At 41.8% G+C, this 24,750-nt stretch overlaps 1 protein-coding gene across 16 annotated transcripts in view; it reads right to left on the bottom strand.

Moving 5' to 3' along the window:
• SRPK2 (SRSF protein kinase 2) overlaps nt 1-24,750 on the bottom strand; it is a gene marked incomplete at its 5' end in the record, with an annotated part of 222,027 nt that overhangs the window by 20,760 nt on the left and 176,517 nt on the right. For 15 of the 16 annotated variants that reach the window (XR_014246860.1, XM_082399781.1, XM_082399793.1 and 12 more), the window contains 8 exons: nt 6,310-6,792; nt 7,401-7,647; nt 9,160-9,185; nt 10,077-10,242; nt 20,354-20,460; nt 22,848-22,935; nt 23,158-23,245; nt 23,963-24,071. Coding sequence is in view for 15 of the 16 variants with exons in the window: in XM_082399781.1 (XP_082255907.1) it covers nt 6,310-6,792; nt 7,401-7,647; nt 9,160-9,185; nt 10,077-10,242; nt 20,354-20,460; nt 22,848-22,935; nt 23,158-23,245; nt 23,963-24,071 (1,314 nt within the window). The remainder of the gene's footprint in view (nt 1-6,309; nt 6,793-7,400; nt 7,648-9,159; nt 9,186-10,076; nt 10,243-20,353; nt 20,461-22,847; nt 22,936-23,157; nt 23,246-23,962; nt 24,072-24,750) is intronic. The other variant, XM_082399790.1, reaches the window with a different exon arrangement.

The raw sequence follows: 24,750 nt of genomic DNA, 5'->3' as shown, positions 1-24,750 counted from the left end.
AAATACTCAAGCCACTCTCAACTCCCAGGAACCCTGAGGAATTCTCAACAGTAGGCACGGGGCCGGGATTCTCAGGGCTGCGGGGCCAGAGAAGCTTTTCAGACAAGCACAGACCAGGCCTGCAGGAAGCACAGTTAACCAGGGGGCAGGGAAAATGAAGAATAATGTGGTGAGGCCCAGACAGAAAATGCTGAAATGACTCAGCATCTCCATCAAACCTCAAACTGACCGGCAAGCTGGGATTTCTGGTAAAGATGAGATGTAACCATGGCTTTTCATTCATTTCAGAAGTAATTCTGAAATGGTACTCACAGACAAAACAGAAAAGCCCGCTCAGGGCAGAATATTAAACACCCTTTAGCTCACTCGAAGGTGGGCACTGCTGGAATGACTGTCCCTCCTCTGGGTAGACCCGTGCTGTGGAGCTCGGCACCCCAGGTGGGCGGCAAGGCCAGGGTGCATGCACCGTGAGCAGGACCCAGGACCTGGGGCGCCCACAGAGCTCCCCAGGAGGGGCCAGAAAATGCAAGAGAACTCTGGCAACGTTTTAACCCTCAAGACCTGTTCCTCAGACTTACGGATCAACCCAAGCCAGCCAGGCGCACACGTTCCCTTCCTGCTATCTGCCCTGCACCACGCCCCTCTGTATGAGGACGGTGATCCACAGGGAGGCCTCACCAAAGGCCAGGTGTGAGCCGAGGAGAAGAAACACAGGGAATCAGGAATGGTGAGAAGGACGGCAGCACAAAAGACCCACACAAAGAGGCAAGGTGTTCACACGGAACAGGGAATGGGCTGAGAAACCGAGTTCTAGAAGAAACATAAAAATGCCGACCCAACAGACAGATGGCCAGCACTGGAAATGGCTTAGATGAATCCCTCATGTCATTTAATAAAGGAGACTCGGCAGGCAAGAAAATGGAATGTGAGGTTTGCAGAACTGGATTCAAATCTGTTTCTACGTCTGTAAGTTACAAGACTCTGGCAAATGACTTAAACTCTGAGGCTCAGTTCTCAGTAAAGGAGGAAGAGGAAGGGACCACCCCTCCTCCACCAAAAAATAAAAATGAAAAAAAGACCAAACACAGGAGAGCTACAATAGCGCCTGGCTGGCCAGATCCAGGGGCTCCCCGCTGCCTGCCACCAGCCAGACCACCCTCTGAGGCCAGGGCTTCTAAATGGCCCGTGAGGGACCAGCCAAAGCCCCTGCGGCACAGAAAGGATGGGAGGCCAAGCCGTGGCTTCCAGCACCGCAAACCACTGAGATCAAAGGCCTGGCAGCAGAAGAGGATGAAGCGGCAGGTTCTGACTGAGTGAGCTGCCATCAAGGGTGCTTGAGTGGAAAGAGGGGATCTGAAACCGCCACCCTCCCCCAGTCGTTGCTCTAAAGACATCACACACGAATCACTTCAGCTAGAGAAAAACACCTTAAAAACACAACATCACACATCTTCAGTACAGATCCTCCCCGACTTACGATGGGGTTATGTCCCAAAAAACCCATCTCAAGTTGAAAATATCGTAAGTTCAAAATGCATTCAATTACACATCACCTACCACACGTCATAGCTGAGCCTAGTACCTTCAACATCACTCAGGACACTTACGTTAGCCCACAGTTGGGCAAAAACAACTAACACAAAGCCTACTTCATAATAAACTGTGTTGAATATCTCATGTAACTTATTGCATCCTGTACTGAAGTGAAAGACAGAAGGGCTGTCTGGGCACAGAGTGGCTGTACGTGTGCCGGGTGTGCACTCGCGTGATCGCGTGGCCGACTGCGGGCTGCGCAGCATCACAAGGTGGGGTCGTGCAGTGTGCATCGCTAGCCCGGGAAAAGATCGCAATTCAGAAGGCGAAGCACAGCTTCTACAGAATGCATTTCGCTTTCGCACCATCGTAAAGTCGAACCATTGTTAATTCAGGGGCCACCTGTACAGTTTCTTTGTATTTAATACCCCTCGTTTATGAGCACTAGACAAAGTCTCTCTGGTGACCTGCTGCTATCCTCCTAGTTCATGTCTGTGCGTGATTACCCAGCGCACAATGCGTTCCAAAAGATGCTAGGGAATTTACCTCAAAATTTTAACTGTATTAAGAACGCAAAGGACGTAAAAGAGAATCAGCTTGCACTTCTTTTCCCAGTGTGCTAGTTTCCTGCTCTAGGTAATCTGTAAAAGGTTCCCTGAGTACAACACTCACAAAGGCCCGTTTAAACACAGGGACGGTCACACCTGCTGTGCAGTCGTACGAGTTTTGCTTTGCCCAGAAATCAGATCCCCTCCCGTGATTCAGGCGCTATTATGCAACTACCAGAGCTCTTCCCTGATCTCTGCTTCTACCAAGGAGGGAATGAAAAGTGGGGAGAGAGAGGCGGGAAGATTTCACTTCAGGAAGGGCTGGAGTCCTCAAGTCATTCTGATAAGCTGGTCTCTGGGTGGCACTGTGCTCATTCCATCTGAGGTGATCCTAGGAACCAGTAAGATGGCAGCCAGTGGGGCCTCGGTGAGGAAACCGCCATCATCACTCATCTGCAAGGCACTGTGCCAGGCCCACACTGACACTTTTATGTTTAAAACATCCTTACAAGGAAGGCATGAATACCCTCTTTTTATGCAGGAGATTTAGTACCAGCCTAAAGAAAGAGCAGAACTAGGAGATGTAATGCCCAAACCTGACCTATTTGTTCACAAATAGGTATTGTGAGTATTTACTGAGTCCCCTCTATGTGCCAGACGTTGCCCTGGCACTGGGAAGAGCATCGACAAGACATACAAGGTTCCGCCACCACACCCCAAATTAGGAAACTCACACACTCGTTGGGAATATGGGTGATAAATAAAATGAATGATTCACACACCATGTCAAGTAGCTCTATATGCTAAGAAGAAAAACAGAGTGGAGAAAGGAGATGGCTACTGATGAGGGTGTCTGGCCACGGGCGGGGGTGGAGAGGGAGTCTTTTCTGAGAAAGTGGCCTTTGAGGAGAGGCCCGAACAAAGGGAGGCACAGAGGAGAGAAGCTCCGGGCAGAGAAGACAGCAAGTGCAAAGCGCCAAGAGGCAGAAACAAGCTTGCACCCTTGAGAAAGCTCAGAAAGAAGACAGTGTGGGAGGGGCAGAATGAGCAGGGGAAATAGAGGCGGGTGGGGAACAATATGAGAAAGAGCGCGGCCGGGACGGACTGTACAGGGCTGTAAGCTTTAGGGAATGACGCCTCTGCGGGTTATGCTACACGGTTGGGGGGCGGGGGGGATGTGCTTTAAAAAGCTCTCTCGGGACTGTTCCTCGGAGAACAGACTAGGAGCAACAGTGGAGTGAGAAGAGTGGAGTCATGTTCCAGCAGCCTAGCCAAGCACTGCCACTGACACGGGTCACTACTAGGTGAGGGGGAGAGGATTCAACATACACCTTGCAGGTACCACCCTGCTCCCAGGCCTTTGTGCTTCAGATGTGTTGAGCCCAGATACGTGCTACGGCTCCAGCAGTAATAACCCAAGAGGAACCCTCCTCTTCTCAACCTTCAGTGGCTACAAAACTACTCCAGGGAGAAGAGTTCACATCCTTAGCCTGGCATGTAAGTTCTTTCTCAATCTTCTCACCGTGGTCCCAGCTTTTCTTCTACTATTTCCTAACGTATACGTTCTGCTATAACGACAAGGATCTACACAAACTCAGGAAAGGATGTTTCTCTTGCCTCATGTTCTTGTAGTACCTGGTGGCCAACTTCCAGTCTCTAGACCATACGCCTTCCATGTAGGAAACAAAACACCTCCCCGCGGGAGGCTGTTTACGGTTATCCAAAGACCAGGCTGCAAACCCAAGCCGAGTGCCTCCAAATAAATGACTGGATCAATGAAAAGGTCAGCTTGGTAAGAGACTAGGATCAGTGAAAAAAACAGACCTCCTATTTCTCCCTGATGCAATATTCACGCAACAGCCAGGGTGCTGGGGACAGAATGTGTGCTGGACAAAGTAAAATTCTGACTGTGAATGGGAAACGGTGGGAGAATGGGAAGAATGGAAGAATATAGTCAGGTATCACTGATTTGTTGGTTCATTACTCAATAAATGCTTATCTTAGCACTGAGTTAGATGCTGAGGATACAAAGATAGAAATACACAGCACTCTCAAAGCGTTTACCTCCTAGTGAAGAGGAAGACAGTGGAAACGAACAATGAACACACAGTGAAGAAAAGTCTGACCAGCAGGAAAAGAGGGGAACAAGAACTGGGACCTGCCAGGGGACACAGTGAGGACCCAACAAAAGAAAAGAGGTGTGCCCAAACAAACAGGAGGGAGCGCTCCAAGCAGGAGGGAAAGCATCAGCAAAGGCACAGGAGCATGAGCGAGCGTGCCATGTTCACACAGACACTTGTTATTATGTCTTAAAAATAAATGGGGAAGAGACTACGCTACACTTGAGATTACTAAACCTTTTCACTGTTTACTCCATCAGTAAAAGATGTTTGAACACTCATTTCAATATATGCATGTTTATAAACTTTACATACTACTGTTCCTATACATTATGTACATTATAAAAAACATTTAAAAAATATCAATAGCAAAAATTACTTGGAGACATGGCCGACTCCAGCCTGGGGCAGGGAAAGTATGAACCTGGGCACATGGCTCTAGAAGAGCAAGGGGGCACCTGAGGAATAACGGGGTCTGTCAAAAGGACTTAAGAGACAACCTGAGGAGGTTCACACAGACCAAATGTGGGATAATCCTGGCATTCAAAAAAAAAGCTGTAAACGATAACACACAATTCGATGTGTTAATTAAAGAGAAAAAAAAAAATCCATGAGTCCACAATATGAAGGAATGAGTGAGAGACTGCAGGGAGGGTGGTGTCTCTAGAAAGAGCATGAAAGCCTCCCTCCTTTCCCATACACCACGCCCTACACATCCCTTCCATCTGGATGTTCCTGACTTACATCCTTTTTTGATAAACTGATTATCCAGCAAGTAAACTGTTTTCCTGAGTTCCGTGAGCTGCTCTAACAAATTATCCAACCCCAGGGCAGCATCACAGAAACCTCTGATTTACAGCTGATTGTTCAGAAGCACAGGTGACAACATGGACTTGTGATGGATGTGGGGGGAGTGCAGGGGGAGACCGACACAGTCTTGTGAGACTGAGCACTTAACCCTGGGATCTGACACTGTCTCCAAGTAGTGTCAGACTTTACTTCAATTGCAAGACACCGAGCTGGTGCCGGAGAACTGTTTAGGTGGGGAGACACCCCTACACACACACTTGGTAACCAAAAGTGTCAGCAGTAATATGGGAGCAGAATGAGAGTAAAGGAGACACAGAGGTGAGTTTTTCCTCAGATGAGGCTACATTCCTCATGAAAGCATTTTATTTAGCACCTTGAAACCCTCTGGTCAGGGTAAAGGTAATAAACAGGAGCAGAATATGTCTGTCCAATTAAAATATATATATATATATATATCTTTAGGATGACTAGTTGTGGCCAATGAGTAACAGAGAAGAAGGCTTTGCAGGTCTCTCAGCTACTGGAATCAAAGGGGCTGCAGAACATCTTGAGCTATTTGCAGGGCTGGCTCATCAACTGGCTCACCATGTGTTAACATTCTTGCCAGCAGAGGGAGCAGAGGAGGCTTCTGAGCTCTTCCACTGTGGGCCAGAACGGAAACCAACCGTGTGTGACACCCATGGTTTGCCTACTCAAGTCCCCTAGCATGCCACAAGGCAGAGATCTGTCATGTGGCATTCACCCTCAAAATCAGGGTTTGATATACATCATCATCACATTTAAACCCACACTGCTTCCTTTAAAATGTCAACAGAAGAGTCCTATAATCAGGAACAACTTTCAAAATAAAGTAAGACACTTCCTCCTCACTACAAATAAAGAGCAGGCACATTTTTCCTTGAATAGAAACGAAACAAAACAAAGAACCAAAAACTAAATATAACACTGTCAGGTGGAAGAACAAATTGTGAATTAAACTACACATGCTAAAAAGCTACAGGGGTAAGATGCTAGGCTTGGAAGGTTTCTGCCAAGGTATGATCACTAGCTAAAGACAGCAAGAAGGAAAAGAACTCAGAAATGGGATCTGATATGCAAAGAGGAAGAGAAAGCCTAGTGGCACAGAATATATTTTAAATTACATTAACTTACTCATGAGTACAAAAGTAATAAAATGAAAATGGTTAACGCATGCATACACGGCTTTACCATCTCCAGCCAATTCCCTTCACAGCATGTGTCAAGGGTATGACACTTGGGCCACTGAAAGCAGACACCTGATGGGAAGGGACACTTACTTTTTGGCAAATCCCCAGTGCTGGAGGCTGAAACTGTCCTGCTTCTGTCATGGGATGGACTGCTTTCCTCATGCTCGGTAAGCGGGGATCCCTCAGAAAGTGCAGAGCCACAAGCCACAGGTTCTAAGGGCCCAGAGAACAAGGATGTGGAAAACTCTGGAAACTGGGACTCAGAAATTTTATGTCGTCCATTTGGCAATTCACCATTGAATTGTTCGTAGGAGCTGCTATATGTGTAATCGCTCTCTGCATTCGGCTCATCGAGGTTATATTCCTCGGGGTTTGGGCAATCTTCCTCATCATCGTCTTCATCATCCAGCTGCTGTTCCAGTAAGAAGGGGCCATTCTCAATATGGCCATTGGTTTTGGGTGATTCTATCCAAGTAGGGTCTACGTTCGCGAGTTCCTGTTCAACATCGTCTTCATCTTTCTCAGTGTTTTCTTTCTCAGTGTCTTCTTTCTCCTCCTGGTCCTCAGCTTCACCTTAAAAAGTTGAAGGGTAAGAATTAGAACTTGTCACTCTCCTTAACAGAGTGCAGTAGGCACTTATCTCCTCCAACAAGAGACAAATTCAAATGTGCTAACTTCATGTGCTACAGAGCAAACCACCTCTTGACTCTCAGGGTAAAATCTTCAGGTACTCTAAATCTTATTTTTCATTTATTAAATAACTGGCCTACTCTTATTAGAAAAACTTAGCTCTTAGGGAAAATGGGCATAAATGGAGCTGTACTTCCATTTCTACCCTCTTCTCTATAATCTTCAGAAAAGGTCTGAGGGTACATTACTGTTAAGTAAAAGCTTAATTACAAAATGAAGGACAATCATTAGCACGATAAAGACATGGTGTTTCTCAGACGTTTGACATTTTAAAAAAAAAACTATTTTGAAATATTAACATATTTCTGGCACACATTTTACAAAGCAAGTACCAGACAGCTCCCCACGCTCTCCGATAAGGCCTTGGAGAGAACCACCTTCCTGTCTGAAGCACCAGCGCAGCAGCAAGTCGCCCTGCATGGTGACCTGGCGCGTCCCCACTGTGGGAGCTCCTGGGCTCCTATGCAGCCCTGTCTCCAGATTCCACTGACCGTTGTTATTCGCAGTCTCACCCTCGGCTGCCTCCTCTAATCCTGCTGTTTTTAGTTTCACCTCTGGGTGGTATTCATCATCTTGCTCATTGGAAGGTACAGCTGATGTGACGTTTTCTTCTATTATTTTCCTTTCAGCTTCTCGCTCCAATTCTTCTATTTCCTGCAGGCGCTTTTCCAATAACTCAGCCTGCCTTTTCTGCTTCTTTTTCAGTTTTTTCTTTTTGTTTTTAGATATTTTTCCTATCTACAACATGTTAAGAAAATACCACAGGTCAGTTTGCTTCTTTTTAAAGCACTACGCAACAGCGTAAGTGCTGGCAGCATGGCAAATACCAACACAGGCTGTTTTTCTCAGGTCGCATTCAATGAAAATCACATGCCCAGACATGAGATCCACATCACGGTTAGGGTTACAGCAAAACCAGAAAAAAAGAAACCAGTGCTAATATCACGTAACGGGACTACCACCGGCCCTTGCCCTTAGAGAGAGATAGCTTAAATCCAGCAAGTCTTTCCCCTTTAAACTCTAAGAAGAACTAAATATGCTGAGATACTCTTGACTTTAAACAAGAAGCACCTCTTGCAAGTTTTATTTGCTGCTGCCTGTCTATAAAGTAACAATGTCCCCTTTCCTTAACTGTCTTACTCAACTGCCTGCCAAATCAGGTGTATTTCATTCACTGTTGGTCAATAGCACTGTTTGTGTTTGGGTCTCACACACTGAGCTGTTATCAACAGCCAAAACTGCAGGAACTGTAAAAAATGAGCACATGAAGTAAAGGGAAAAAAGAAAAAGCCATGGTTTCAGTCTGCCTCCAATCATGGCGAGCTGACTTGGAAAGTACTGGCAACGAGAGCCTCCAGTCTTGCACAGAATCAATAATCAAAACAAGCTGCTCAAGCCACAGCAGAACTCAGCAGGCCAGGTGGAATAATTCTTACAGCTCCCTCTCCTAGTAGGACTTCCATTCCAAACTGAGGGCTGCTGGCAGCACTCTGAAGTTCTGCACATTTCCTTCCAAAAGCTTTTGGTTCATAAAGATCTTTTAAAACTTGTAGATGACCCATCAACTCAAGACGTATATATATAAATATATATATATATATATATATATATTTTTTTTTTTTTTTTTTTTTTTTTCTATGCTCGACTAGAACCAAGCCAGGTTTAGCTCTGCTGGGGTAGGATTTAATTCCAAACAGCTTGTTTCATTTGCTCTCATTCAGCATTTTGACAGGACCACAAAGATAATACTCTTTCATATTTAACTACTACCTGGAAAAAAAAAATAATCAGAACAGCAGCTTCAGAAAAACAGGTAACTTAGAGGCAGATCAGAAATAATATAAAGTGTTTTTGGAACAATCACACTTAAAACCCTATCTCTATAACCTCACATTTTACCAGACTCAGCCAAGAGCACTCCAGAAAGTGCATGAGGAAAACCAAGATAGAATTTGGGGCAGCTCTAATTATCCCCCAACTCTAAAAATCACTTCACCTTATCAAAACATTGTCTTACATATTCAAGGATACCTAGCATTTATAAACATGACTGTCTTTTACATTAAAATACATTACAACATCTGTGATTGAGAAAGGAACAAAAAAATGCACAACCAATTCCCCCAAACAATCCTTAATGAAAAATTGTTGCAGAAAGAAACAAAAACTAATGTTACAATTCGAAAAGTTCAATAATGAATAGTCACTTTTGACAGGGAGGTGAATATAAGTATATGTGTAAGTACTTACAGGTTTTTGCTGTGGAGCAGTACTCACTAAAACAAAACAAAATAAAATGAACATTTAGAGCAAAATAGATACTTATCTTTATGTAGGTAATCTGAACTGTAAAATGAAATAACTACTGTCTTTTAATGGCTATGGAACTTCAACAACTGTTAAATACTAAAACTTCTGAATCAGAGAGACCTAAAGTTTATCCAACTCAAACAAATGATTGGCTCTTAAAAGGCAAACCCATAGTGGTTCATATGGAGTCATTTCTCTTACTTAACTAAAATTAAATACGCATTAGAAAACGAGATTCAGAAGTGGTGCATGTCCCAAGAGCCCCAGGCAGACAGAGGGCTTTTGCCCTGCAGTCCTCGTGCCTGCCTGACAACACACTAGGGCAGAGAGCACGTGAAGAGAGGGTGAAAGCACCGTCCACACTTCACTGCCACCACGACACTGCGAACACCACAAATAAAACTACATACACCAATACTCAAGTCAGTTGGTGTTCTCCCACCCTGAAGTCTTTTGAAACTAATTCTAAATCCACCAGCTAGACTGAGATTGATGTAGCTGTGCTCACTGGAGTCAAGGAAGCACTCTGATGACTGAACGTCAGCTACATGAGACCTCTTGCTATAACAGACATCCCTCTGCAGAGAAGTGGGCAACACAGGACAGTGTTCTAAGGAGATGAAGCAGCAGGTAAGAATTCAATGACCTTTTAAGGGAGGACAAAGTAATTCAAATATTAAAGTACAACTTAACTGGGGCATCTTCCTGCTCAAGAAAAAGCTCTAGCTGCTTCTAGTCATCAGGCTCTTACAAAAGCTCCTAATACATACACATCTGACTCAACTGCCCCCAGTGTACAACTCGGCAGGCTCTCAATGTCCCGCACAGACTGAAACAAAGCTGGCACAGCCCCTCACCTGCAGACCCCGAAGGAGGAGGAGCGCCCGCTTTCTGCCACTCAGTGGCCTCGGCTGCCATCCTTCTCACATATGCATCGTCCACGCACATCAAGATGTTTTCCGGCTTTATGTCAGTATGAATGATCTTGCACTTACTGTGTAGATAATCTAACCCCTGAAGGACCTGATCATGTGAAATCAAGAGAGGAGATGACTTATTAATACCTTCATTATTTAACATTTGTTTGTAAAATAGTTAAAATCATTACAAGGCACAAAATACAATGGATACAAAGGGTTTTGGTAAAAATCTTCCTCCCACCCCGGCCCCCATAGGAACCCAGCTCTTCCCCAGAAGCAAGCAATGTGTATCATCCTGGAAATAATTTATGCTCATGGAAGCAAATGCATCTATACTTATACTCTTTTAAATAACAACTTCAGTGAGATATAATTTACATGTCACACAATTCACCCTTTTAAGGGTACCATTCAATGGTTTCTAGATGTACAGCCCTCACCACTATCTAATTTAGAACATTTTCATCACACAAAGAAGAAACACTGCACACCCATTAGCTGTCACTCCCCCTCTCCTCCCAACTCCTCCAGCCCTAGGCAACCGCTAATCTACTTTGCTGGGTTTGGACATTTTATATAAGTGGAATGATACAGAGTGGTCTTTTGTAACTGGCACAGTACTTCCATGGTTCATCCATGGGTAGCATGTATCAATACCTCATTTCTTTAAATGCCAAATAATATTCCATTGAAAATACCACATTTCATTCACTTGATGAATATTTGAGTTGTTTCCACTTTATGGCTATTATAAATAATATTGCTATGAACATTCACGTACAAGTTTTTGTGTGGACATATGTTTTTATTTTTCTTGGGTATGTGCCTAGGAGTGCAGTCATTGGGTCATACGGTAGCTCTATATTTAGCCTTTCAATGAGCTGCCAAACTGTTTTATACTATGGCTGCACCATTTTACACTCCAATCAGCAACGTGCGAGGATTCCAATTTTTTCATCATGGCCAATACTTGTCTTTTTATTTTAGTCACCCTACTGGGTATGAAGTGTGTATCTCATTGATCTGCATTCCCATAATGGCTAATGATGTGTGTACATTTTTAATATTGCAGGAAAGGACGATTAAATAGCCCTGATATCCAGGCAACAGTATAGCACTGAACTAAAAGAAAATGCTCAGCCAAGATATTCATGTACTTATTATATATATCATATACATACCATATATATCACAAAAATTACAGAGTATGGTGACCTAAATGCAAGGCCAAAGTTTTTCTGGGATTATTTCCATTAGAGGGGAATTGTTTCAATTCTTTCCATAAGGAAAAAAATATTTTAAAAATACAGTTCATGTTCCCATACATCAGAAACTCTACAAGCTCAATAAACGTTAACATTTGATAAACATCCTCATTCAAACACTTTAAGTCATTTAGGGGCCTTGACGACACTAGACAAGTAAGTGAGAAAAAGACAAGCAGAAGATATATAATATCAATCAGCTCTGACAAGTTCTCAGCAAAAAACCCAATGCTCCTGTCTACCTTGAGTTCCTGGCTAAACAATCTTAACAGACGACAAAACATTAGTAAGTCAAGGGAAAGAGGTTTCAGAAGAAAATGAAAGGGAGACCTGTCTCTTAAAACAAGATGAAAATCCCCACACATATCTAAAAAAACTTTTCCTTGGAAATACTTTTACATGACTTCACTGACTGAACAACAGTCGAGCTCCTGTAACAGACCATACATCCTTCTAGATGTTTGACACACAGCAACAGAAGTTCCCTGTCTCCATTGGGCCTTGACTTTTTACCTTAGAATTAATATTGACTGTTTTAGATAATACTTCGATTAGAATATGTTTAAATTATGTTTAAAATGTCAAAGAACCAATAGGAAGAAAGAGATCATTATATATTTCCATAGAGAATAAGGTTATAATCCTGAAGGGAACACAATCTAATGAGCCTGTTATGTTATTCACTGGCATTCACGTATCTTCTTTGAACAAACTGAAATATCATGTGGAGTTTTTATATCTGAATAACAAGAGAAATTATGAGAAGTACAAGAGATTAATGGACAGGTACACTGATGACTTCCAGCCTGCAGAAGTAAAAGGAATTAAGAGTTTTTAGAAACTTTAAACTGTTTTAAATTATTCCAACTGAAACTTCATTTCAATCATCAAATATTAACTCAAAGTTAAAATGTCAGCATCTTTCCAAAAATATCTTTTCACCACCACCCATGCACAAGTTGCTCCTAACTTTCCACCTTAGTTCTTTCATAGTTCCTAGGTTGTTTTACTGTGCGAGACTCAGGTAAGAGTTAATGTGATCCAGTATCCAAAGGTGTTAAATGAATTCCAATGACAATGAGGCACTTGAGAGGACAAAAGTGTTCTCAGAAAGAATTTAAGGTTCCAGATTTTTAATACTGGCTGTTGCACTCAACTGGGTTAACCTTCCTCAAGAAGCACAGCTTGTGTCTGACAATGAACCGAAGGAACAGACTATCACCGGGATAAATTAAGTTAATTAAGATAATGCAAATCTTAAAGGAAACAGTTAAGAGACAGCATGGAGCACTGTTAAATCATGACCTTGGGACTCAGACCACTCCTGTATTACTGCTCAATCACTCATTCACTAGGCAAGGTACTTAAGCTGCCTGAGCTTCCATTTTCATATCTATAAAAGGGGGAACATATCCATTAGACAGAAATATGGTAAGAATTAGAAATAATGTATGGAAAACTCACAAATACAAGGTCTAGCTCACAGGAAACTCAAACTAAATGGTAGAAATGAACTAAGTCAGAAGACTTGTATTGATACTGACTTAATAACCATAACTTATTAAATTTCTAAGTCACTTATTAAATTTCTCCGGGTCTCATTTCTCCCATCTATAATATGAATGGGCTCTACCTGATAAAACTCTGATTCTTTTTATTCTAGACTAATATATTTTTTAAAAAATCTTTAGCTATAAGAAGAATGGTTTTATTTTCAAAAACAGTATTTCTGTTCTCAGGCAGTGAAGTTAAAGCAATTAAGCACCCCAGAATCCAGAATCAAACAATAATGATGGGCAATCTTACAACCATTTACGTTGAATAATTATGATCATGAAAAAAAGACAATCAACGAATCAAGCTTCATGCCCCAGGATAGACCTCTATTGCCTCACTTGTCCTATCACAGCATGCGTCTCTCTTGCCTACAAACCATACTTAGCCTCACCAGCAGGAGGCAGCACAGGCCGCAGAGATCCTCGGCTGCCATCCGCTTGACCAGGAGTCGGCGATCAGCGTAGCCACAGAGGGGCCAGGGATGGGGCTGCATCCCACTTAGGGGACGGAGATCACACCCCAGGGCGGGGCCAGTTTTCTGCATGCGAGTCATCAGCAGTGCAGACCTGGAGGCAGAGTCCGGGCTGGGAGCCAGGAGACCCTGCTCTGGTTCAGGAACTGACTAGCTATGGCTCCCCTTCCCTGACCTCAAATTCAGCCAGAAAACAAGGGCTTGGTCAGCACAGTCTCTGACATTTCTTTCTAGGCACCTATGAACCGTGTCAGAGACCGTCTGTTATGGTGTTAACAACATAAACTGGCTCTTCTCCACCTCGGCATGCTAGAAATAGGTCCTGTCGCAGACATAAAAGGAGGGAGTTGGGGATAATGTGGAGGTTTCACTTGAAGGTGTCTCTCTGGCCTGCTGGCCACCCAGAGGGAGCTTCCTCCCAAATTCTAAAATGCACAGAGGAACACAAGGACAGCAACTGTCCACACTGTCTCCTGATTCTGGTCACAACGTGGGCACCTTAACAAAGGACACAGGGCGAGCAGACAGGGCAAGGCCTTGTGACGCAGCGCCCAGGGAAACCAGACCGGCAGCACTGCTCTGAGACACTGATGCTTGCAGGGGTGGAGGGGGACAGCAGAGGGCTCTCCTCAAGCCAGAAGCTTTGCTACTGGAAAGCGAAGGCACCCACCGGATCTCTCTTCCTCACTAGGACAGACAGGAGGTAAGTGCTACAAGCTGCTCAGACAAGCACATGCCAGACTGAATGGAGAAGTGTGGCAAATACCTGCCTCAATCACAGAGGAAAAGGACCAGGGGACACGGTCCTCATCCGCTCTGTCCCGAAATCGCCGTCTGCTCCTCCTTCTTTCTAACTCTGACTAGTGAGAGCTAATGAGAAAATTCAGCAGCTGTACTTCACTCGTGAACATGGTCAGGATGAAAGATAAAACACTGCGCCCAGCACTGAGGAAGCACACAGGAATGAGCTGGGAAAGGGGCTCAACTCCCTTGAAGGAAGCGACTTCCCCGAACTTCTGAGCTGCATACCCAACATTTTGAGGAGGAGAATTCCAAGTTAGTACAGAATCATATGTACTACCACACTGATCAAATCCAAGAACATAAAAATGTTTACCAACTCAAAATTAATTTTCTATTCTAAAATTGAACAATACTGGCTTGATCATAATGCATTCATTGACAAAAGGACCAGTGAGATCGTTTAAATGGTAAATAAAGACTAAGTGTAGACAAACATAGAAGTAAACCATTTCCACAAACAGAGACATGAATGCATCCTCTTCACAAGACATGCTATCATTTAAAATGCTCCCCAGTCTTCCTATGCAGACATTTCACACTACCCGGCAGTCAAGAGCATGGATTCCGGATTGCACCACCTGTATTCCAGTCTTGATTCCCCACAGTAACTGTGGGCCTGGGGAAAACTTTTAACACCTTCCTCAGAGTGGAGGTAAGAACACCTCTGGCCTCACAAAGCTGTGGTGAGGACTAGACAGCATAATACAAAGAAAGCACTTAAAACTGTGAGTGCCTGAAAGAGCATAATAAATGTTAGTGACAAGCATGATAACACAAAGAGTAACGATAATTCAAAAATCCAGGGCTGCACGCTGTACCTACGTATCGTAGCAAAGTCATCAAAATCAGAGCCTTGCCCTTACCAAGCTTCATTTAACGGCAAGCAGCCACTTCTTCACAAGGCTTCTGGAAAGGGCAATGAATTAAACCATAAGGTTTTAAAAAGTAAAATACCGGCTACCCTTTGGAGTACAGAAGAAAATAAAAGTTTAAAGAACAGCAACAGGGACTTCCCTGGTGGCGCAGTGGTTAAGAATCCGCCTGCCAATGCAGGGGACACGGGTTCGAGCCCTGGTCCGGGAAGATCCCACACGCCGCGGAGCAACTAAGCCCGTGTGCCACAACTACTGAGCCTGCGCTCTAGAGCCCACGAGCCACAACTACTGAGCCCTCGTGCCACAACTACTGAAGTCTGCATGCCTAGAGCCCATGCTCCACAACAAGAGAAGCCACCGCAATGAGAAGCCCGTGCACCGCAACTAGAGAAAGCCTGCGCGCAGCAACGAAGACCCAACGCAGCCAAAAATAAATAAGTTAATTAATTAAAAAAATAATAATAAAGAACAGCAATAGCATTTTAAAGCCCCATCACCTGTGGTACACCTTGAATGCACCACAAATAACAAACACTGACAACACGGCACCCTTTTTCTTCTTTCGGCTTTAGAAATAAAAGCTAAACATAAAATAGACTTCAATAAGGCTGATTTTAAAAGAAAAAGAAATGAAAGCTGGGAGGCAAATACACCCCACGCCTGAGGCCAGAGAAGCAGCCTGGGGGAGGCAAGGGGGTGTCCTCACCACGATCACCAGAAACCAGAGGATGGCCCTTCCTGACCGTGCACAAGGTCACCAGGGCGAAACAAGGACAGTTAAGAACTGATCAGAAGATTGATAATAGTGTATAGGAAACCCTGGAAAAGCAAGTGATTCAACTGTGCTGTGACTTTTCAAAAATAAGTGGGAACCTTTATCTACAAACCCTTCAGATCACAGAAAGGTCAGCCACTTTGTACAGTAAGAATAAGAGGAACATACATTTCTTCTTTCATTTAGGGAAAACTAACCTCTCAAAAACATTTCTTGACTTCCTACGATGTGAAGGAAGCTACAAAGAGATGTGAAACCTACAACACATGATCTGGGACTCCCAGTGCTCAGAATATGCAGCTGGGGAGACAGGACGGCTACTCTGTGCTGGTCACCATGCTGAAAGCTTTATCAGCAGTCCCTCCAAACTCATTTCCACAATAAAGCCACAAATTATGCATTATCATCCTGATGTGACAAATGAGGACACAGGCTTACAGAAGTTAAGTAATTTGATCAGGGTCACAAAGTAGTAAGTGCCAAAGTTAGAATTTGAAATTAAGTCTATTGCCAAGACTTAAGTGTACTCATTACACTTTCCTCCATTCCAGTGGTTCTCAGTAAAAGGAAATTTTGCCTCCTCGAAGACATTTCACAAAGTTCAGAAGTATTTTTTTAAGTGTCACTGCTGGCGTGGTCCTGGCTGAGACAGACATCTAGTGGGCAGAGGCCAGGGATGCATCTAAACAACCTACAAGGCACAGGGCAGGTCCCTGCAAGAAAGGACTATCCAGTCCAAAATGTCAGTAGTGCCAGGGTTGAGAAACTTTGGCCTACACTGTAAGACCCTGCAATCATTAAGAAAGGACCAAGTGTAGGCTGCAGCCATCCTTCCCCAAGGAGGGAAGAAATATTGCTCTTAACTAGGGTAGAATGGGAAGCCTTTATCACAGAAGTGGAATTTTGGTTGAGTCTTTATAAACATGGGTAGAATAGAAAGAATGGTATTTTCTACAGCCTAGGACAAAAGAAATAAACCAAAGATGTGGAGCTTAAAAAATGGCAAAGTGAGTACTTTCTCTAAATACCCTACAGAAAACTAGTAAAAATTTATGTATAAAAATTCTGGTAAAACAGCATATGTTTATAAATGCTTGGGACATCTCTGAATATTCGTAAGAAAACCATCACTTGGTTGATTCCAGAAGGGAAACTGTGTACCTGAAGGACACTTAACAAGTCATACCTACTTAAACGATTAATTAATTAATGGGGAAAAATTTACCTGCCAGGAGGTAAGAGCTAAATTGGGGTTTCTAAGGGGAAATACGGGCTTTCACTAGATGGCAGAAGACCTTAAACAGGTTCACAAGAAGAGCAATGATTTAACTTTTATTGGACATAAGCTGAGTACAAGTCCAAAGATATTATTTGCTGCTTGGGAAAATGGTAAATGCATGTGCTCCGAAGCCAGACTACCTGGGTTTGAATTCCTGCTCCACCGCATACACTTGTTATTTCTTGACTAGGGCCAAGTTACCTAACCTCAGTTCCACTTCCATAAAATAAAGACAGTAAAAATACCTATTTCATAGACTTATTGTGAGGATTCAATGCATTAAAATTTGCAAAGTACTTAGAACTATGCTTGGCACATAGTAAGCACTGAATAAACATTTATAATTATTAATAGCAGTATCCCTTTACATCTTAACAATAATCTAATAATGAAGGTACCATTATTATTCTCATTTTATTGATGATGAAATTATGGCTTAAAGAGATTAAGTAACTTGGCCAAAGTCCTTTAGCTAGAGTAGGGTGTACAGTTGTCCCTCAGAATCTGCAGGGGTTTGGTTCCAGGACACCTACCCACCCTTCGCGGATACCAAAATCCACAGATGCTCAAGTCCCTTATAATAAAAGGGCAGCAGTATTTGTATGTAACCTACACAATCCTCCCACATACTTTAAATCATCTCTAGATTACTTAAAATATTTTATACAATGTAAATACTGTGTAAATAATTGTAAATAAAATGTAAATGCTATGTAATAGCTGCCTGCACAGCAAATTCAAATTTTGCTTTTTGGAACATTCTGGAATTTTTTTCCCCGAATATTTTCAATCCATGGTTGGCTGAACCCATGGACACATAGAACTGTATTTGACACCAACACCCAAGCTCTTTATCACTCTATACATTGCTTCATGAAAGCCAACAATATTAAGCTTCAACAACAGGCAATGAAAAGCCACTAAAGGCTTCTAGATAGGGATACGACCTATTAAAACAAAGTTTTACTTAGGAAAGTAACTGCCAACAGAAAAGAGAATAAACTGACGTGAAGAAGTAGAATAAGATGGGCTGGACTCTGGCAGAGTAGATAGAAGCTTGTGAAAAGGTACTGGCTGGAGGTGATAAGGACCTGAACTAAGGATGGCGGCGCTGGAAACGGAAAGAACAACAGGAGAAATATATATGGCCAGGAGGGATCGATGGCTAGGTGACCAGGGGAGCGTGGTGGGAGACAGCAACAGGGATGAGTGAAACACAGTCAGCTACACTGGACTTCAAAGGTGACGGAGGCCACACAGTGTTAAGAATATTAGAAAGCTGGCCTACCTTGTCGTGTTCTGGGGAGTGACAGAGCTGAGTAGGTCTATTAATAAAGGATCTTCCAAGTACTACCCAGAAGTCAAAAGTACTGAACCCACAGGATGGATCAAAGGGAATGAAGGGAAATTCAGGCATATAGATTATTACCTGGGATATATAACAACTTAACTACTTTGAAAGTTACAAGTTTAGGGGGAAAAAAAATATCCAGATTTCATGATAATATTTTTCTTAAAGAAAATTAAAGATGGGTTGACACCAGAGCAAAACAAAGCTTCTATTAACACTACCTACAAGAACTAAGTGCAGACCACATAAAATCAAAATTCCATCTTGAAACCAATAAAACACTACAAGAGTTCTTACTCTCTAAGGCACAGTGTACATGAATTAAAGTGAGGATAACACATTCATTAAGTCATTTGTTCATTCACTAACTATGCATTAAAGTTCCATTAAACTCCAAGAATTTCATCTTTAGAGTTAAAGACTCTTACTTGCTAAGTAAGGCAAGATTTTGTTTTTCCATTCTGGAATACAAAATAAATATCAACGGTTCATCTGCTAATTCGCCTTCTCCCAACACTGCCAAGCCTGAGTTATGGTGACACCTAGAGCAGCAGTAGACATCTTAGAAAGTATAGGGTTCAAAGGAATGAGGGAACCTGTGTGATATACATTCGAACTGATATTTCTGAAATTATTTGCTTTTTGTTAAAATATGTACATCTTTTAATATTTCCAGGATTTATCAGAGATAAATCAGAAATTTTAAATTGGATAATTAAATTTTTTCAGGGGACTTCCCTGGTGGCACAGTGGATGAGACTCCAGGCTCCCAATGCAGGGGGCCCGGGTTCGATCCCTGGGCAGGGAACTATATCCCACATGCATGCCACAACTAAGAGTTCGCATGCCACAACTAGAGAAGCCTGCGCGCCTCATCAAAAGACCCTGCATGCCGTAGATAAGACCCAATGCAGCCAAATAAATACATAAATATTAAAAAAAAAAAAAAAGAATTATGGATCAAGGCCTGTATTTCAGGTCTAGAAGCCCCAGGCAGGTCTAGCTCAAGCTCTGGGCCTGGGGACAAGGAAGGGGCTCCAAACCACCTAGCCCTCTTCTCAAGCAAACCAAGCAACCTCCCTGATATTACTTACTCTGCAGAAATATGCATGGTAATTATCCATTATATCAGAATAGGTAATCCAGAATAAAGCGTATCTGCAACTTCCCTAATTTAGGCTCTAAGGGCAATGAGTCAAAGACTGGTATGCTCCATGCAGAAAACTGAATCTGGTAAACATTTCTAATTAGAGGGAAATCTTCTGTATGTGTATACTTCCATTCTATAAATATCTGCTGCAGCATCAACACCGAACCACACACTAACAGAAGGTTTTCTATTGTCAAGGCAATTGAACGAAGTACAAATACAATACTCCATATATAGCTTAAACATTCCTTAAATTATCTTTCATTTATCCTTCATCCAAATACGTAGAAATAGCAAATAAACACAATACATTATATGTTTTTTTCTGTATTATTTTCTAAGGAACTAAGTGGGACATTTTGTAGTAATGATACTGGATAAAACAATTTCTCATTTTACTGTATCACTTACCTGAAAAAAGATCCATATGCCAAAAGAAATATATGCTTGACATTTACATATTGCTCCCTTTACAAGACAGAATGGCTTATCATTAACTAAATACAAAACTGCTTTAATAAGTTCAAAATGTTATGCATTGTGATGTATGTATTTATTTCTAAAACTGGAGAGAGAGATATATGTGTTTGTGCATTTTTTTTTTTTTTTTTTTTTAAACAGGAATTCGTGTTGAAAGGCTAGCCAGTTAGGTATTGGGAGCTGGGGGCTGCCGTCATAAGCCTCACCTGTCGAATAATGCTCTTCACACAACGTACTGGGAGGCCTTGGTAGTTGGATTTTATGATCCACTTGAGGAGATGGTGGCCAAGCACTTCGAAGACCATGCAGACATCTGGGACAGGGTTAAGGATCATTTCTGGATACATTTCCTGCAGTGACGGAATTACTAAAAGCAGCATCATTGTGGCACTTGGCAAAACAATTATTTCTTTATAAAATGCAACTTCAATGCTATCAATAATACCAAAAGTGGTCATTTGCTGTTCCTCACCTAAATAGAAAGATCTAACGTGTACTAAGTACCTACCATGTGCCATATATGATTTAATGGGTACTCATAACAACATAAGGAATGAGGAGAGTAAACCTCGGGGAGTTTTAAAGAACCCTCCTGCCTGACACCATCCAAAGGTGGCAGAGTCATGACTCAACCCCACACTTACCCGCGCTCTCAAGCACACTTCTCCTGACAATCAGCCTTAACGAAAATGAGCAAGACTGAAACCTCACAGAAACTGATGAGGAAAAGAATAGAGAACTCTCCCGCCTTAAGTGTCCTGCCTGCTTACCTAAATTTCTATCCTGTACATCACATAAAACACTTTATAAAACAGAAATTTACCAAACACAGTGAAGACATTTAATCTTTTCCTTCAGTAATATCTTTCACTGGGTCACTAGAGCAATTTTAATTTTTTAAGTTTTTAAGAACGTATGATCACAATTTAAGACATGGCATGGCCATTAAGACCAACCTATGATAATGAAATCTCAGGAATCTGGGTTTTGTTTTTAACAGAAATTCTAGTCAACCACTGACCCTCCAGAACTGTGAGCCACCAAAGTCCCGCATATAAATATATTCATGTCATTCATACAGAAAGATTTTAAATGGCTCTGAAACCCTTTGAGAATATTTTGTTCACCCCTGGAGACCTATATACAGGCCTATAAGGTCAGATGAGTTAATATTTTTTACAATATCTGGATCTACCACATCATCATAGTAACTATTGCTTTAAATATCTTTAATAAAAATAAGAAAAATATTTCTATGACACAGGACAGCATTATGTGCTACAGACTTATGCATAGATGATCTAAAGCTAGAAGTTCCTTACTATTTCCCAAGCTCATTAAAAAAATGGCAACTAAGGTCTAAAGTTACTAGCAGGCATAGAGCCGAAGCCCAAAGGCTTCTAAATTATGACCTGAGTGTTCTCAAAGCATTGACAAATATGGACTACTTATCAGTAGAAATAGCCACTGGAATGTATTCAATATATATCAAAAAAAAAACTCCATTTACCTACAAATCAGGTGTTTTCTCCAAAGAAACCCTCTCTCTATCAGCTGTCTTAAGAACTGCCTCCCAGATCTGATGCAAGAGCAAGGGCTGCCCTGCCTGCACATAAACAAACAGGCTCACGTGGAGACCAGGGGCAGAGAAGGACCAGCTCTATCTTTCTATCCATCAAGAGGGGAAAATGCACTTTGCAGCTAGCAGAAAGGATCTTGAGGCAAAGGGTGAGGTAACATCAGCAGTCACCGGAACTTGCTAGGATCCCCAAATCCGACCTCTAGAAGAAATATAAAAACCTCCTCAAATACACAGGGTGTGAAGAGAGTGCTTCCCTATGGGATTAAGACTTAGTAGATGCAGAAACAGGCTGTCATTCTGGGGTGTAAACTGGGAGAAGGCTTTGTCCTCAGGTTCTGGAGCTTGAACAGGTCAAATATCAAAATGCTGGATCTGTTCCAAACATGATAAAGGAAAGAATAAAAGATCAGGAAGGAGGAGAAGAGCCTGGCTCTTGACACACACCTGGCACTCACCAGTCACAAGATAATGAATACACGGTTCGGTATTTCTGAACCTTGGGGAATGAAGGTATTGCCTAGATCAGGCCCATAAAGGGCTATCTCAGAGGATCCAATATTAAAATATGGAAACAGCATTCTGGAAACTAAAGGCATTATCTCTTCTCGCCACTTGTGCCAAAAGCTCTGAGCTACAGGTTATTCTGCTGTCACTGCAACCCCTGGGGCTGTCCTTTACCAATGCCCTGGGCAGAAGGAGGGTAAAGATAAGACAAGAGCTCCTTCCACACTACCCCCATTCACTTCCTCCTGAACACTCCCTCCCCCGAAACTAAGCATGCGAACAATATAACAGCAGCCCAATTAAAACTGATATCCTCAAAAGAGAAAGGGAGGTCATGAGATGCCCCTGCTCCACTTGTAAGACACACTTCTTTTCCAGAATCAGAACTAAGGCCTCCCTATTCAAAAAGCAAAAGGCACAATTCACCTTATAACTAAGAAACTTTCACCTTTCAAGAATCATATAACATGAAGACGCTAGAGGCTGCATGTGGAGAGTAAAAGAGCAAACAGAAGTGTATAAGGGCTTACAATATTTCCATTTTTTAAAAGTAAAAAGAAAAACTAGAGTATAATTCAGCCATTAGAAAGCAACAGAACCGTCAGAAAGGATACGTATTCCATTCATGCCTGAAATTTTGAAGTCATCGATTAGCTGTACCACCATGTCTTTATTTGGGTCAGTGGGATCACTTTCTCGAACCTATAGAGAGAAAAATGAATTCAAGAACAGAAGTGTTTAAGACTGAAAGTCATTTCCATTGTACCAACCAAAACTGTTTAATAAATGTTTTTAAAAATAGAAGATTCAGTATTTGAACTTACAAATAATAAATTCAATTAATTTAGTAAAACCCAGAAAAATCCCTCTGTAAAATTTCGTCATTAACCTTTCTTATGTCATTCACATTTTTGCAGTACTTACACATTTGAGCAATTTTATTTCATCCAAGGCTGTCTCTGTATAATGCTGGGCACTTTTTACAACTTTCATTGCAACAAATCCTTTTCCCCTTAAAAAAAAAAAATGCATTTAAAAAAATTTTAACAGAAGTGATCATTTATAATAACTCTAATAAACTAGACATCATAATGAACTCTAATAAAACTCCAATAAATAGCAACTTTCAATAAGCTTTCCTTTAAAATAGTACTTTTCAAATTGTGGGGTTACAGTAAAGCAGTGGGTTCATGTGTCAATCTCTTCTTTGCTTTCTGTTTCTGTTTTGTCCTCATAAAAATCAAGTAGACTAGACAGATGTCAGAGTTCATCACATATGGTTAAGATCAAGTATTATAACACTTCTGTTTCAATTCACACACACACTACACATGTGTACGTGTACTCTAAGGATGCAGTTTCATATTACGGGTCATGGCTTTCCAAAAAAGTCGAAAACCACTGACTGGAAAGGCCTAAACATTATTATTTTATATTTGAATGTTTTTCTGGTATGGATGAATTACTAGAAAAACAATATGACCCGAGTGTAGTGCAATTACAATGAATAAGCCTCAGATATAAAGGCAGAAGAAAATTAATATTTCAAGATGACAGGCAAATGACCTTCAAACTGAGAGGGGAAAGTCTGACTAGGTGGGGCAGGCCTGTGCTGTGTGCTTTACATGTCACAACAGAAGCAGGTGTGCTCCTCAGCCTTAGCTTGATATAAAATAAAGATGTTGAACCAGACCAGGAATCAAAAGCACGAATGACAAGGAACACTTACTGCATATCCCAGCACAGCCAGACAGTAGAGAAGTGTCCCCATCCTAGCTTCCTAATAACATGATACCGGCCATTGAAGAGGTCTCCAATTTTCACTGGATGATAGCCACCTTTTATTATTTAAAAGAAAGAAAAAATAAAATTAAATTTCAGAAAACTAGTAATGGAAACTCGTTCTTCCTTGTCAGTTCCTGATACCATTAAATAAAACTCTAAATAATAAAATCAGATTTAAAAACATGTTTAATAATACAACAGTTTTCAAGACTATCTTTCATCAAGAGAAAAATGCCCCCATGCCTTTCTTTTAGGCTTTTTTTTTTTTTTAATTTAACTTAGAAAAGCAATGAACCACCCAGCATGCTGTAACAATAACTGGAGGTTTTATATTTAAGTCTAGCTGTACATAATATGTATATTCTAGCTCTTGACATTTCTAAACAATCTTTTTTCTTCTAAGCAATAAGTTAAATGCAAATCTTCTGGGGTCAGTATAATACAACTCACCAAAACAAAGGATGTGTACTCCGCATAGTTCTGCATACACCAAGAGTTTATGCATAGCCAACAAGGAATTATATAATATATGACAATTTACCCACCAAAAGAACTTGCTACTCTCACCACTCTTCCTCAACCTAAAGCTCCTGCCAGGAAACAGGCTGGAGAGAAAGAGAGAGCACCCAGTGTTAAGGTTGACTCTTGGGGAGGTAAGGACGCTTCACAGGCATCTAAAAGACCTTCACTTGACATCGTAAATAAAATAAGCAGGGTACAAAGTAGCATGCA

This window comes from Balaenoptera borealis, assembly GCF_965194805.1.
Source record: "Balaenoptera borealis genome assembly, chromosome: 7".
Taxonomy (NCBI): domain Eukaryota; kingdom Metazoa; phylum Chordata; class Mammalia; order Artiodactyla; family Balaenopteridae; genus Balaenoptera; species Balaenoptera borealis.
The sequence above is the reverse complement of the archived record's forward strand: the minus strand, read 5'-3'. Positions and strand labels throughout refer to the sequence as shown.